Source organism: Salvelinus alpinus, chromosome 27, assembly GCF_045679555.1.
Source record: "Salvelinus alpinus chromosome 27, SLU_Salpinus.1, whole genome shotgun sequence".
Lineage (NCBI taxonomy): Eukaryota > Metazoa > Chordata > Actinopteri > Salmoniformes > Salmonidae > Salvelinus > Salvelinus alpinus.
The window spans coordinates 20,466,362-20,482,334 of NC_092112.1; the positions used below are offsets into that span (position 1 = coordinate 20,466,362).

The window sequence follows — 15,973 nt, forward strand, 5'->3', positions numbered from 1 at the left end:
GGATGAGTTGTAGGGGTTTAATGGCACAGGCAGGGAGCCCAGCCAACAGCGAGTTGCAGTAATCCAGACGGGAGATGACAAGTGCCTGGATTAGGACCTGCGCCGCTTCCTGCGTGAGGCAGGGTCGTACTCTGCGAATGTTGTAGAGCATGAACCTACAGGAACGGGTCACCGCCTTGATGTTAGTTGAGAACGACAGGGTGTTGTCCAGGATCACGCCAAGGTTCTTAGCACTCTGGGAGGAGGACACAATGGAGTTGTCAACCGTGATGGCGAGATCATGGAACGGGCAGTCCTTCCCCGGGAGGAAGAGCAGCTCCGTCTTGCCAAGGTTCAGCTTGAGGTGGTGATCCGTCATCCACACTGATATGTCTGCCAGACATGCAGAGATGCGATTCACCACCTGGTTATCAGAGGGGGGAAAGGAGAAGATTAATTGTGTGTCGTCTGCATAGCAATGATAGGAGAGACCATGTGAGGATATGACAGAGCCAAGTGACTTGGTGTATAGCGAGAATAGGAGAGGGCCTAGAACAGAGCCCTGGGGGACACCAGTGGTGAGAGCACGTGGTGCGGAGACAGATTCTCGCCACGCCACCTGGTAGGAGCGACCTGTCAGGTAGGACGCAATCCAAGCGTGGGCCGCGCCGGAGATGCCCAGCTCGGAGAGGGTGGAGAGGAGGATCTGATGGTTCACAGTATCAAAGGCAGCCGATAGGTCTAGAAGGATGAGAGCAGAGGAGAGAGAGTTAGCTTTAGCAGTGCGGAGCGCCTCCGTGACACAGAGAAGAGCAGTCTCAGTTGAATGACTAGTCTTGAAACCTGACTGATTTGGATCAAGAAGGTCATTCTGAGAGAGATAGCAGGAGAGCTGGCCAAGGACGGCACGTTCAAGAGTTTTGGAGAGAAAAGAAAGAAGGGATACTGGTCTGTAGTTGTTGACATCGGAGGGATCGAGTGTAGGTTTTTTCAGAAGGGGTGCAACTCTCGCTCTCTTGAAGACGGAAGGGACGTAGCCAGCGGTCAAGGATGAGTTGATGAGCGAGGTGAGGTAAGGGAGAAGGTCTCCGGAAATGGTCTGGAGAAGAGAGGAGGGGATAGGGTCAAGCGGGCAGGTTGTTGGGCGGCCGGCCGTCACAAGACGCGAGATTTCATCTGGAGAGAGAGGGGAGAAAGAGGTCAAAGCACAGGGTAGGGCAGTGTGAGCAGAACCAGCGGTGTCGTTTGACTTAGCAAACGAGGATCGGATGTCGTCGACCTTCTTTTCAAAATGGTTGACGAAGTCATCAGCAGAGAGGGAGGAGGGGGGAGGAGGGGGAGGAGGATTCAGGAGGGAGGAGAAGGTGGCAAAGAGCTTCCTAGGGTTAGAGGCAGATGCTTGGAATTTAGAGTGGTAGAAATTGGCTTTAGCAGCAGAGACAGAAGAGGAGAATGTAGAGAGGAGGGAGTGAAAGGATGCCAGGTCCGCAGGGAGGCGAGTTTTTCTCCATTTCCGCTCGGCTGCCCGGAGCCCTGTTCTGTGAGCTCGCAATGAGTCGTCGAGCCACGGAGCAGGAGGGGAGGACCGAGCCGGCCTGGAGGATAGGGGACATAGAGAGTCAAAGGATGCAGAAAGGGAGGAGAGGAGGGTTGAGGAGGCAGAATCAGGAGATAGGTTGGAGAAGGTTTGAGCAGAGGGAAGAGATGATAGGATGGAAGAGGAGAGAGTAGCGGGGGAGAGAGAGCGAAGGTTGGGACGGCGCGATACCATCCGAGTAGGGGCAGTGTGGGAAGTGTTGGATGAGAGCGAGAGGGAAAAGGATACAAGGTAGTGGTCGGAGACTTGGAGGGGAGTTGCAATGAGATTAGTGGAAGAACAGCATCTAGTAAAGATGAGGTCAAGCGTATTGCCTGCCTTGTGAGTAGGGGGGGAAGGTGAGAGGGTGAGGTCAAAAGAGGAGAGGAGTGGAAAGAAGGAGGCAGAGAGGAATGAGTCAAAGGTAGACGTGGGGAGGTTAAAGTCACCCAGAACTGTGAGAGGTGAGCCATCCTCAGGAAAGGAACTTATCAGGGCGTCAAGCTCATTGATGAACTCTCCAAGGGAACCTGGAGGGCGATAAATGATAAGGATGTTAACTTGAAAGGGCTGGTAACTGTGACAGCATGGAATTCAAAGGAGGCGATAGACAGATGGGTCAGGGGAGAAAGAGAGAATATTTCCAGAGCACAGGTCTGCTATAAGCCATATCTACACAAATATTGAATTATCAGGGAGCCCCTTGTACAAACAGTTTGGTTGTCGTTAACATTCCAATACAAGTTCCCACAGAGATATGCCTGATATGTCATTTTAAGGTAGATTTTTTGCATCTGCCACCAGTGTATTGTATAATTTCTGTCCCCAAAACTGAAGTTTTATTTTTGAATATCATGTATCACTGATATTAACAATAGCCCACAAGCTTTACCATAGGAAATTATTAAAGTATGTAAAGATGTGTAACAATAATAAACTAACGAATTCATATATCTGTTATTAGTTGTGTATTGTGTATTCTCTTTGAGTAGATCTTTCAGTTTAGCCTGAGTGCCAGTCTGTTTGTGCCATCATGCCAACTCCTTGTCACCGTTTGGCTTGACAATGAGCAATGGAGTTGGCAGGAGAACAAACAGATCTGGGATCAGGCTACAGTACTTTCAGTACAGATGAGCCTGAGGGCAAGTGCATCTTCTGTCCTCAGTGTATCCATTAGAGGGCAGTATACAGCCTCAGTCTCTGCCACCTCTAAGAATAGCATCCACATCATCCTCTCACTCACCATACATACAGCAGATCCCTCAGAGCTGGCATAGCCATGCAGACATACCAGTACCTACACTTCTGTCACTGCCGACAACTGGCCTGCAGGCATTCATTCAGTAATACACTCGAGAGCACAGTACTGAAGAAGCTATTAGAATGGAGTTGCCTAAATGCATTTTTGCCAATAGATTAGAGACTGGATTCATTCTGATCAAGTGTTAACCGGCGATAGCAGACACCCACATAGCGGCTGTTTTGGCGCTGTTGGAAGTGGAACTGCATTGGCACAAATGCTTTATATATATATATATACACACTAGATGACTGATAGGAGGCACTGTGTTGACCCCACCGTGCCTCCATCTTGGCTCTCCTCCATTGTAACATATTTTAGAACCTATGTCTACATACAATTTTGCCACATTTATTATTTTAAACACCTTAATGCACACGTTTAAATGATGTTATGTGAGCTAAACATAAAAGTAAAATAAAAAATATAAAAACATTTTCATTGAAGTATACATTTTTAGAGATGTTACCAATGTTACTGTCCCCACTACAACAACACACATAATGAAATACATGTAATATTGTCCTTGAAACATTTAATTGAAATACTGTGGAATTCCATGAATTCCTATAGAAGACTGCTCTTACTGGGGAGTGACAATAGCCGACCGGTGGCTTCAAAGAATCTCAATGGCCAACGCATAGCATCAGCAATCCAGGGTTTATATCCAGTACCAGTCAAAAGTTTGGACACACCTACCCATTCAAGGGTTTTTCTTTATTGTTACTATTGTCTACATTGTAGAATAATAGTGAAGACATCAGAACTATGAAATAACACATGGAATCATGTAGTAACCAAAAAAGTGTTAAACAAATCCAAAAATATTTTATATTTAAGATTCTTCAAAATGGTAGCCGCCATTTGCCTTTGACAGCTTTGCACACGCTTGGCATTCTCTCAACCAGGTTCACCTGGAATGCTTTTCCAACAGTTTTGAAGGAGTTCCCACACACTGAGCACTTGTTGGCTGCTTTTCCTTCACTCTGCTGTCCCTCATCCCAAACCATCTCAATTTGGTTGAGGTTGGGTGATTGTGGATGACAGGTCATCTGATGCAGCACTTCATCACTCTCCTTCTTGGTCAAATAGCCCTTACACAGCCTGGAGGTGTGTTAGGTCATTGTCCTGTTGAAAAACAAATGATAGTGGGACTAAGCGCAAACCAGATGGGATGCCGTATCACTGCAGAATGCTGTATCGCTGCCGAATGCTGTGGTAGCTATGCCGGTTAAGTGTGCCTTCACACCATCACACCTCCCCCTCCATGCTTCACGGTGGGAACCACACATGCAGAGATCATCCGTACACCTACTCTGCGTCTCACAAAGACACTGTGGTTGGAACCAAAAATCTCAAATTTGGAGTCATCAGACCAAAGTACAGATTTCCACCGGTCTAAATGTCCATTGCTCATGTTTCTTGGTCCAAGCAAGTCTCTTCTTCTTGTTGGTGTCCTTTAGTAGTGATTTCTTTGCAGCAATTCGACCATGAAGGCCTGATTCACGCAGTCTCCTCTGAACAGTTGATGTTGAGATGTGTCTGTTACTTGAACTCTGAAGCAGTTATTTGGGCTGTAATTTCTGAGGCTGGTAACTCTAATGAACGTATCCTCTGCAGCAGAGGTAACTCTGGGTCTTCCTTTCTTGTGGCGTTCCTCATGAGAGCCAGTTTCATCAAAGCGCTTGATGGTTTTTGCGACTGCACCTTAAGAGTTACTTAAAAAGTTCTTGAAATTTTCCGGATTGACTGACCTTCATGTCTTAAAGTAATGATTGACTGTCATTTCTCTTTACTTATTTGAGCTGTCATAATATGGACTTGGTCTTTTACCAAATAGGTCTATCTTCTGTATACCAACCCCACCGTGTCACAACACAACTGATTGGCTCAAACACATTAAGGAGGAAAGAAATTCCATAAATTAACTTTTAACAAGGCACACCTGTTCATTGAAATGCATTCCTCATGAAGCTGGTTGAGAGAATGCCAAGAGTGTGCAAAGCTGTCATCAAGGCAAACGGTGGCTGCCTTGAAGAATCTCAAATATAAAATATATTTTGATTTGTTTAACACTTTTTTGGCTACTACATGATTCCATATGTGTTATTTCATAGTTTTGATGTCTTCATTATTATTCTACAATGTAGAAAATAGTAAAAATAAAGAAAAACCCTGGAATGAGTAGGTGTGTCCAAACTTTTGACTGGTACTGTACATCATTGGTTGGAGGCTTCAAATTAGTGAGCAGCTGCTCTTTGCAATCATTGTCACAAAATTCCGCCTCCGACACCACCAAAACAACCACTATGCAGATGTTGGCTAAAGCGGATCTGATTGAATAAAGTAGCAAAACGCCGGTAACTTTCCCTAATTCCAAGGTTTTCTAGAAATCCTGGTTGAAGGATTCATTAGCCGCAGTAAACTTGAGAAAATATGTGTTGTACCAGATTTAGCTAGTAGCTAATTTCTGTCTGCAAAGGGTATTCACTGAAAAGGGCATAGCCGCGGGAAGTTGTTTGGGGGTGCTGGGATTTTTGCCCGCTCTGCAGACAGCTATATCGGTCCGCTAATACAGGACTATTAAAGGCCCAGTGCACTACTTTTGTGAAAAATATTTTCTTCCCAAGGCTATGGAAAAGGGAATTGGGTTTTGTATTTCTGCCAAGTGACTGCACAGGCTGGTTGAATAAATGAAATCCACTCTTGTACATAAAAATATGCGAATTTATTCATTAAAAATAAGTAAATGAGAATTTCTTGGTACAATCATCACATTACTTATTATCTCCGTCCCAAATGGCACCCTATTCCCTATATAGTGCATTACTTTTGCCAAAGTCCTTTTGTCCTTGGTAAAAAGTAGTACACTAAATAGAGAGGGTGCTATTTGGGATGCACCCATGATGTTTCGGCATCACATTTGAACGAAACAAAAATGTAATGCGGCTAGCGTCACACCGACACCGGAACGGACTGATGAACACTACCAATCAACACATACAGTGTTGACACAATCTGAAACAGGAAGTGACATATTCTGTGTTCAGGGCCAACACTGATTGGCTGTTTCCATTACTATTGTATAAAAGAGTGTCACTTGACTCGGGACACAGATATCAAACTATAAACAAATCCTATATTTAGTCCTGATTCATGTCTTTCCAGCTAATCAACAGACCTTGTCCCGCTGCGCGTGTCCTTGGATGTCAGCAAACCAAAATGGCAACTGCCTTGGTACGGCGGTTTGGCTGACGAGAGGAGAGCGAGTCAGTTTAATTTCCGGACAATGACCGCCTGGTCCAGGTAGATGGTTTCCCCCAAAAGAGCACAAGTCGTGAGCCTTTGGCAGAAGCCTGGACCTGTATCCAGGCCTGGTTGACTCCTGGTAGGGCACTAGGTATACTACTGTGAAGAGGAAGGGGGATTCAGAAGCCTGGACCTGTATCCAGGCCTGGTTGACTGGTAGGGCACTAGGTATACTACTGTGAAGAGGAAGGGGGATTCAGAAGCCTGGACCTGTATCCAGGCCTGGTTGACTGGTAGGGCACTAGGTATACTACTGTGAAGAGGAAGGGGGATTCAGAAGCCTGGACCTGTATCCAGGCCTGGTTGACTGGTAGGGCACTAGGTATACTACTGTGAAGAGGAAGGGGGATTCAGAAGCCTGGACCTGTATCCAGGCCTGGTTGACTGGTAGGGCACTAGGTATACTACTGTGAAGAGGAAGGGGGATTCAGAAGCCTGGACCTGTATCCAGGCCTGGTTGACTGGTAGGGCACTAGGTATACTACTGTGAAGAGGAAGGGGGATTCAGAAGCCTGGACCTGTATCCAGGCCTGGTTGACTGGTAGGGCACTAGGTATACTACTGTGAAGAGGAAGGGGGATTCAGAAGCCTGGACCTGTATCCAGGCCTGGTTGACTGGTAGGGCACTAGGTATACTACTGTGAAGAGGAAGGGGGATTCAGAAGCCTGGACCTGTATCCAGGCCTGGTTGACTGGTAGGGCACTAGGTATACTACTGTGAAGAGGAAGGGGGATTCAGAAGCCTGGACCTGTATCCAGGCCTGGTTGACTGGTAGGGCACTAGGTATACTACTGTGAAGAGGAAGGGGGATTCAGAAGCCTGGACCTGTATCCAGGCCTGGTTGACTGGTAGGGCACTAGGTATACTACTGTGAAGAGGAAGGGGGATTCAGAAGCCTGGACCTGTATCCAGGCCTGGTTGACTGGTAGGGCACTAGGTATACTACTGTGAAGAGGAAGGGGGATTCAGAAGCCTGGACCTGTATCCAGGCCTGGTTGACTGGTAGGGCACTAGGTATACTACTGTGAAGAGGAAGGGGGATTCAGAAGCCTGGACCTGTATCCAGGCCTGGTTGACTGGTAGGGCACTAGGTATACTACTGTGAAGAGGAAGGGGGATTCAGAAGCATGGACCTGTATCCAGGCCTGGTTGACTGGTAGGGCACTAGGTATACTACTGTGAAGAGGAAGGGGGATTCAGAAGCCTGGACCTGTATCCAGGCCTGGTTGACTGGTAGGGCACTAGGTATACTACTGTGAAGAGGAAGGGGGACTCAGAAGCCTGGACCTGTATCCAGGCCTGGTTGACTGGTAGGGCACTAGGTATACTACTATGAAGAGGAAGGGGGACTCAGAAGCCTGATTTTTGTCCTGGTCAAGTGCAGTGGAGACTGAGGCTCTGTCTGTTTGGCACTAGAATAGCTTATCTCAACAGGTGGGGGGCACAAATATGGATGGGAGGGAGGGAGGGCTGGGGTGGAATGTTAGGGGAACAGGAATTATGGCATTGGTACTGAGCCGGCAGTGTGGAGCGGGGGGCTGGGGCAGCGTCCTAAATGGCACGCTATTCCCTATATAGTGCACTACTTTTTAAAAGTAGTGCTACATATTGAATAGGGTGTCATTTGGCACGCTGACAGAGTCTGGGTAGTGATTTCAAAGAGCCAGGGGAGTCTCAGACAGAGCTGAGTTTGACCAGGCCCCTGACAGAGTCCTCGTGCAGAGAGTCCTGGCTGGCAGGGTCGTAGAGCTGAGCCGGGTTCATGTGTCCCCCGTGGGTCATGTGGGCGGGGCAGGGCAGAGTCAGAGGCATGGGGCCGGGCGAGGGCGTCTCCTCAGGGCTGACAAAGTGATGGTGGTGACAGTGGGTGTCTGGGTCCCTCAGGGTCAGCATGTCCCCCGCACAGCCCAGGCCTGGCATGGAGGAGGGCAGGGAAGGCTGGCTGGGGGCCAGTGAGGCACAGGGGCCCCCCAGGGAACTCTTCCCAGGGAGAGTGGGTCCCTCTCCGCCCATCATGACAGGGTCGCTGTGGAGCAGGGGGGTAGCGGCAGCCTGCAAAACGAATTTGGTGCTCTGAATGCAGTGCTCTTGGTCACACTGAGGAGACAGGGAAAGTGACAGGAGATATAGATGAAGGTAAGAGAAGGGGGAAAAAACAGTAGGAGAATGATATGTTTTTGAGGGACAAGAAAAAGAAAGTAAATGATAGAGGGACAGGAAATACACACGTATAAAAAGGTTAACAGACAAAAGAGGAAGAAAGTTAGTGAAACAAGGTCTTCCATAAAACATCCCATTACTACAGACCCATTAGCATGTATAATCAACTTATACCTCATTCAACTCAAACAGGTGGTACTACCATGTCATTTCCATTCAATTGACATTTTCAACACATTTTGAGATTGCCCAATGTTGCTTCCCTTTTTATTTTCGAACATTTTGATAATCTCTGCATGGGCGTACGGCCAAAGTTACTTGTTCTCACAGCTGCCAGCTTCAAGCAAGGAGACAGGGAGACAGGGAAATAAGGAACTAGCTAGAAGACTATGATTATTCTGCTTGAATAAAAAATGACTATTTGAAACCACTGCAGGGAGAGGATCCACAGACTGCAGGGGGATAATACACATCAGCATTCATCAGAGTACCGACAGGTGAATTAAAATATAGATATCTTTAGATAGAGGGTGATAGGATTGCCTCAGAGTGAGACGTGAGAAGTTACACCCCGATGAACCAATCAACACAAACACATAAGCTGTGTTCATTCACTATTAAATACTGCTCTCTGGATCACAGGGTAAAGCCCACTGCGACCACCAGCAGAGAGAGAGAGAGAGAGAGCGAGGGAGAGAGCAAGAGTGAAAAGGGAGAGAGAAGAGAGAGAAAAGAAAGAGCGATAGGATAAATAGCGAACCAGAGAGAGAGAGAGAGAGCGAGAGAGAGAGAGAGAGAGAGAGCGAGAGAGAGAGAGAGAGCGAGAGGAGAAAGGGATTCCGAGCCCAATAATGACATGAATAGAGACAGATGACTGCTCTCTGTTGGTCGTAATAATAGCACAGTCCAGTTCAAAGAGCCATTTGTAAGTGAGAGCACTTAAGTGAGTTTCTGAAATCATAAGGGGAGTCCACTTTGAAATAACTTTCAAAGCTTTTCTCAGTGGTTATAAAAACTGAAGTGCCAACTCAGTCCTGTGAAACAGTAAAACCACAGAATGCATTAAGAAAGTGCTCTCTCTCACTCTCCCGAACACACCCACATCTCCCTTTTCCTATTTGTCACACACACAACCTACCATGTGAGTGTGAAGCTGGGTGGAGTTGTACATGCTGCTCCCGTTGGAGTGTGACACAGGCTGGGGTGTGTCTGACTGGATCAAGCCTCTTCTGTCAATAAGACTAGAAATAAAAGACATGGCACATGAGCAGAGGTCTTGAAATGTGTGTGTACCTGCAAAAGTGTCTGTGTTCACGCTTAGGTGTTTGTGTGAGTCTGTTTCTCTGTGTGTGTGTGTGTGTGTGGGTGAGAGAGAGAGAGTCTGCTTTGGTGTGCTTGTGTGTAACTGCAGAGTGTTTGTGTGTAACTGCAGAGTGTTTGTGTGCTTGTACTTCGGTTTGGGTATCTGTCAAGTGTGTGTGTTGCCTTGGTGCAAGCATTCATGCATGTGTGAAGCCTCCACGCCCCATCTCTCCATCCATACCCACACACAGAGCAGATGGCAATCACCCGTCTACGGACAGAGAACAGTCACCTGAAATTCCCAGATGATCCAACCCAATGTACAGTACCTACCTACTGAGCAAACCACACACATACCTCAGCTACCATTACACATACCTCAGCTACCATTACACATACCTCAGCTACCATTACACATACCTCAGCTACCATTACACATACCTCAGCTACCATTACACATACCTCAGCTACCATTACACATACCTCAGCTACCATTACACATACCTCAGCTACCATTACACATACCTCAGCTACCATTACACATACCTCAGCTACCATTACACATACCTCAGCTACCATTACACATACCTCAGCTACCATTACACATACCTCAGCTACCATTACACATACCTCAGCTACCATTACACATACCTCAGCTACCATTACACATACCTCAGCTACCATTACACATACCTCAGCTACCATTACACATACCTCAGCTACCATTACACATACCTCAGCTACCATTACACATACCTCAGCTACCATTACACATACCTCAGCTACCATTACACATACCTCAGCTACCATTACACATACCTCAGCTACCATTACACATACCTCAGCTACCATTACACATACCTCAGCTACCATTACACATAATTCAACTATCATTACACATACCTCAGCTACCATTACACATAATTCAACTATTCCACTATTGTCAAGCCAGATGTAACCCATTAATGTGACCAGCTAATGAATCAATGATAATTGTTACTCCACCAGACGTTTGAGAAACTGACCGGTATCTGCGGGTAGTGTATGTGTGTATGGAGTCAAATGAATGGGCAAAATAATTTAGGCCCCAAAATAAAATTGACCCTAATGTAACTCCATAGTTTTGGTATTGTGGTGTCACTGCGGAGAGAGCAAATGACTGGATGAATGACATTATCCTCTACAGCTAGACCATTTGCGTTAAATGCAATAACCAACCATATGCTGTGGGGACTACTTTTGTCAAAAGTAGTGCACTACATAGGGAACAGGTTGCAATTTGGGGTGTAGACAATATGCTGAGCTCATCCTAATAATGTGTAAGACAAGGCTAGTTCCAGCTCCCTCGAAAGAGGACAGAAACAGAGTGTACAGTAATTATTCCTGCCTGCGTGCACTGATGGATATCTTGATTGAAAGCGTTGCTCATTTAACACAGTGGCTGACAGTTTGATTCACATAAGGGGAGCTCATTCTGTGGGTGCTGACTAATGCAGTAAGGGAGAGAAGAGGAGGAGGAGGAGGAGGAAGGGGAGAGAAGAGGAGGAGGAGGAAGGAGAGAAGAGGAGGAGGAGGAAGGGGAGAGAAGAGGAGAAGGAAGGGGAGAGAAGAGGAGAAGGAGAAGGAAGGGGAGAGAAGAGGAGGGAGAGAGGAGGAGGAGGAAGAGAAGATGAGGGAGAGAAGAGGAGGAGGAAGAGAAGATGAGGGAGAGAAGAGGAAGGGGAGAGAGATGGAGGGAGAGAAGAGAAGGGGAGAGAGGGAGGAGGAGGGAAAGAGAAGGAGGAGGAAAGGGGGAGGAGGAAAGGAGGAGGAAGGGGCGAGAAGAGGAGGAGGGAGAGAGATGAAGAGGGAGATATTTTATTTGATATTTTATTAGGATTCCCATGAGCTGTTGTGAAAGCAGCAGCTACTCTTCCTGGGGTTCACACAAAACATGACATAATACAGAACATTAATAGACAAGAACATTAAGGACAGAACTACATACATTTAAAAAATGTACACTTGGCCTTCATATGAATACGTACACACAAACTAACTAGGTCAAATAGGGAAGAGGAGTTGTGCTGTGAGGTGTTTTTTAAACCAGGTTTGCTGTTCATTTGAACAATATGAGATGGAAGGGAGTTCCATGCAATAAGGGCTCTATATAATACTGTACACTTTCTGGAATTTGTTCTGGATTTGGGGACTGTGAAAAGACCCCTGGTGGCATGTCTGGTGGAGGGGAGGAGGGAGGGGAGAGAAGAGGAGGAGGATGGAGAGAGATCGAGGGGAGGAGAGAGAAAGAGAGATGGAGGGGAGGGGAGGAGAGGAGAAAGAGAGATGGAGGGGAGGGGAGGAGAGAAGAGGAGGGAGAGAGATGGAGGAGAGAAAGAGAGATGGAGGGGAGGAGAGAAGAGGAGGGAGAGAGATGGAGGAAAGAGAAAGAGAGATGGAGGGGACGGGGGAGGGAGGGAAGAGAAGAGGAGTCGGGAGAGAGATGGAGGGGAGGAGGGAAAAAGATGGAGGGGAGGAGGGAGAAAGAGAGATGGAGGGGACGGGGGGAAGGAGGGGAGAGAAGAGGAGGAGATAGAGAGATGATCTAAAACCCCTTGGATCTAAAGTTCAGCTACAGCCGTGACTGTGTTGCCCCTCAGCGCATACAAAAGTATGTGTTCTCATTGGACAAGTTTCAGGAAGTACCTCCCTGTTTCAAATCGTTTTCTCCTTACTGAACACGACCAGCCTTGCTGTTAGGGTTAGTTTGGCCATGGCAGACAGAGACTCACCTGGGTGGAAGAGGACCACAAAGGGCAGCACAGCAGTTGGTCAGGATGTTCCCGTAGCTGTAGGGGTTGTAGTTGTCCTTCGCCCGTTTGGTCGACCACGAGCCTTTAATCTGGCGGGGAAACATGACCCATCAGTCCAAAGGGAAGGGAACACTGCCGCTACCTCGTTCTCAAACCAAGGTGCATGAATTGAGGAGCAAACTGAAGTGAAGAGGAAATTCAGAAACTCTTGGAGGACAGTGGATCTCGACCAATCACACCAGAGAGACAGTTCAGAAGGATGAGGGAGGATGAGGGAGGATGTTCGAGTGTTCAATCTACCAGAACCTCAGCAGCACTAGTGAAACCAATCACACCAGAGAGTTATTACATGGAGGACCAAGCGTGAAATGAGCCTTAATGAGACTTTATATCAGCAGTCAAAGATGGAGAGAGCTGGATGATGAGAAGTGGTGTGTGTGTGTGTGTGTGTGTGTGTGTGTGTGTGTGTGTGTACTCACGTCTTCGTTGGTGGTCTGATTGGAGCTGATGAGGTAGGTGTGGAAGCCCGACAGGCCCATAATGGACCACACCGAGAAGAAACACACCAGCACCTCCAGCACAGTCATTCAGTTAAGGAAACGAGACCACCATTACTACAACAACTGGCACGTCGTCACGGTGACTGAGAGGTGGAGAGAGCTCTTCCATTTGACCTTGGTAACGCACCGAATGGGACATAGTGGTATTGACTACCAGAAGATTGTCGGGCCATTGGTTTACTAGGCAATGCAATCTACATGTGGTACGTCTCCATGAAATAACTGCTGTGTCCTCCGTAATGTCCCGAGAGACTCCAGGCAAAGTGGATACATACAACAATCGACTAACATACACATCTAACCCAGCGCACGTGCTACACACACACACACACACACACACACACACACACACACACACACACACACACACACACACACACACACACACACACACACACACACACACACACACACACACACACACACACACACACACACACACACACACACACACACACACACACACACACACACACACACACGTTAATGCCTCTTTCCCTATCATTCGTTTAGTGTATTCCAGCCCACAGAGAGTGTGTGTGTGTGTGTCAGATCTGTTGCCTCTGCAGAATGACAGGGGGCTGGCCTATGTGCAGTGTGATCAAGGCCCAAATGATAAATGACAGGTGCATGACTGTCAGAAAGCAGCGTGGTGGCTGGATGGTGACTAATGGAAAAGATACAATGTGTCTGTCTGCTCCCTAATGGAAATGAAAAGGGAGAAGGCAGTGTCTAGCTCTCCCCTCAAATCAAACTAAAACCTGTCCCACAATGCACAGAATTTAAACACCTCCTCCTGGTGTTTATCTCTTCTGATGTTGTGTGTACGTGTGCGTCACGATTTCCGGACATTTGAGAAATGTACCGGACCCATATGCATTGGGTGTGTAACCTGATTAGGGCGTCCACCCACGGTGCTCAGAATGATTAACCTGATTAGGGCGTCCACCCACGGTGCTCAGAATGATTAACCTGATTAGGGCGTCCACCCACGGTGCTCAGAATGATTAACCTGATTAGGGCGTCCACCCACGGTGCTCAGAATGATTAACCTGATTAGGGCATCCACCCACAGTTCTCAGAATGATTAACCTGATTAGGGCATCCACCCACAGTTCTCAGAATGATTAACCTGATTAGGGCATCCACCCACAGTTCTCAGAATGATTAACCTGATTAGGGCATCCACCCACAGTTCTCAGAATGATTAACCTGATTAGGGCATCCACCCACAGTTCTCAGAATGATTAACCTGATTAGGGCATCCACCCACAGTTCTCAGAATGATTAACCTGATTAGGGCATCCACCCACGGTGCTCAGAATGATTAACCTGATTAGGGCGTCCACCCACGGTGCTCAGAATGATTAACCTGATTAGGGCGTCCACCCACGGTGCTCAGAATGATTAACCTGATTAGGGCGTCCACCCACGGTGCTCAGAATGATTAACCTGATTAGGGCGTCCACCCACGGTGCTCAGAATGATTAACCTGATTAGGGCGTCCACCCACGGTGCTCAGAATGATTAACCTGATTAGGGCGTCCACCCACGGTGCTCAGAACGACAGAAATCACATTCATATTACGGTAATTCATCTTAACATGGAACGGCATTTCTGAAATCTGATGTGCACTTTGAAGATGTTAGAATAGCTGTCCACATGAACTTTTCCTCAGACAACAAGACCAGTAACAAACAGCAAAATCACTAGCCTGTCAATCTACTATCCCCCATAGTAGAAAAGCTGACCTACTCTATTAGTCAGCTTGTCGTTCTGCGTGAGAAAGAAATAGCCTGTTCCAAACAGACTCTGGGACAATAGATTCCAAATTCATATGACCAGTAGTCCTAGCCTACACCATTTTTTTTTTAAAGCATTGAGTCTGATGCAACAGATCAAAACGTTTAGTTCAAAATGTTGATCAACTATTATTTCTTCACATTATAAGTGCAGCAATGTGCACAAGGCAGGAGGCTACACGCACATTTTCCTTCCATAATGCAATTAGCTGGAAACCGTAATTGTCAAAAGCACATGCGAGCGGTTTCCTGTGACAGAGATGAAAGTACCTTTAACATATTAGTCATTTAGCAGTAGCTCTTATCCAGAGCCACTTACAGGAGCAATTATTGTTAAGTGCCTTGCAAATACTGATTTATTTCACCTCGTCGGCTCGGGGATTCGAACCAGCGACCTTTTGGTTACTGGCCCAAAGCTCTTAACCGCTAGGCCGCTTTTGTCAAAAACCGGCTATTACCGGCTAACGGAAACGGTGGTGTGTGTGTGGGTGTGATAACCATTAGATTACTCCCACAGTTGGAAAGAGGGAGATGAGGACAGTATCATCTGTCATTCAGAGAGACGAGGACAGTATCATCTGTCATTCAGAGAGACGAGGACAGTATCATCTGTCATTCAGAGAGACGAGGACAGTATCATCTGTCATTCAGAGAGACGAGGAAAGTATCATCTGTCATTCAGAGAGACGAGGACACTTATCAGACAGACAGACAGACAGACAGACAGACAGACAGACAGACAGACAGACACAGACAGACACAGACAGACACAGACAGACACAGACAGACACAGACAGACACAGACAGACTCTCCCCCAGTGAAAGGATATCTGGCAGGGCTGTCTTTGAGTGCGCTGAGGAAGCCTGTCCGGTTGGATCCTGCGGAGAACAGAGAGAGCGCAGAGAGAGAGCAGAGAGAGCAGAGAGAGAGAACAGAGAGAACAGAGAGAACGAGCAGAGAGAGAGAGCAGAGAGAGAACAGAGAGAGAGAGAGAGCAGAGAGAGAGAACAGAGAGAGAGAGAGAGCAGAGAGAGAGAGAGAACAGAGAGAGAGAGAGAGCAGAGAGAGAGAGAGAACAGAGAGAGAGAGAGAACAGAGAGAGAGAGCAGAGAGAGAGAGAGCAGAGAGAGAGAGAGCAGAGAGAGAGAGCAGAGAGAGCAGAGAGAGCACAGAGAGAGAACAGAGAGAGA

The 15,973-nt window shown here is 47.1% G+C and overlaps 1 protein-coding gene across 5 annotated transcripts in view; it reads right to left on the reverse strand.

The window, feature by feature from the left end:
* Positions 1-5,568: 5,568 nt before the first annotated feature.
* Positions 5,569-15,973, reverse strand: part of LOC139556134 (palmitoyltransferase ZDHHC14-like) — a 30,783-nt gene continuing 20,378 nt past the window's right edge. For 4 of the 5 annotated variants that reach the window (XM_071369693.1, XM_071369695.1, XM_071369691.1 and 1 more), the window contains 5 exons: positions 15,613-15,661; positions 12,899-13,001; positions 12,399-12,508; positions 9,464-9,566; positions 5,569-8,262 (listed from right to left, as the gene is read on the reverse strand). In XM_071369693.1, coding sequence (XP_071225794.1) covers positions 7,840-8,262; positions 9,464-9,566; positions 12,399-12,508; positions 12,899-13,001; positions 15,613-15,661 — 788 coding nt within the window. In that variant the 3' untranslated portion in view covers positions 5,569-7,839. The remainder of the gene's footprint in view (positions 8,263-9,463; positions 9,567-12,398; positions 12,509-12,898; positions 13,002-15,612; positions 15,662-15,973) is intronic. The other variant, XM_071369694.1, reaches the window with a different exon arrangement.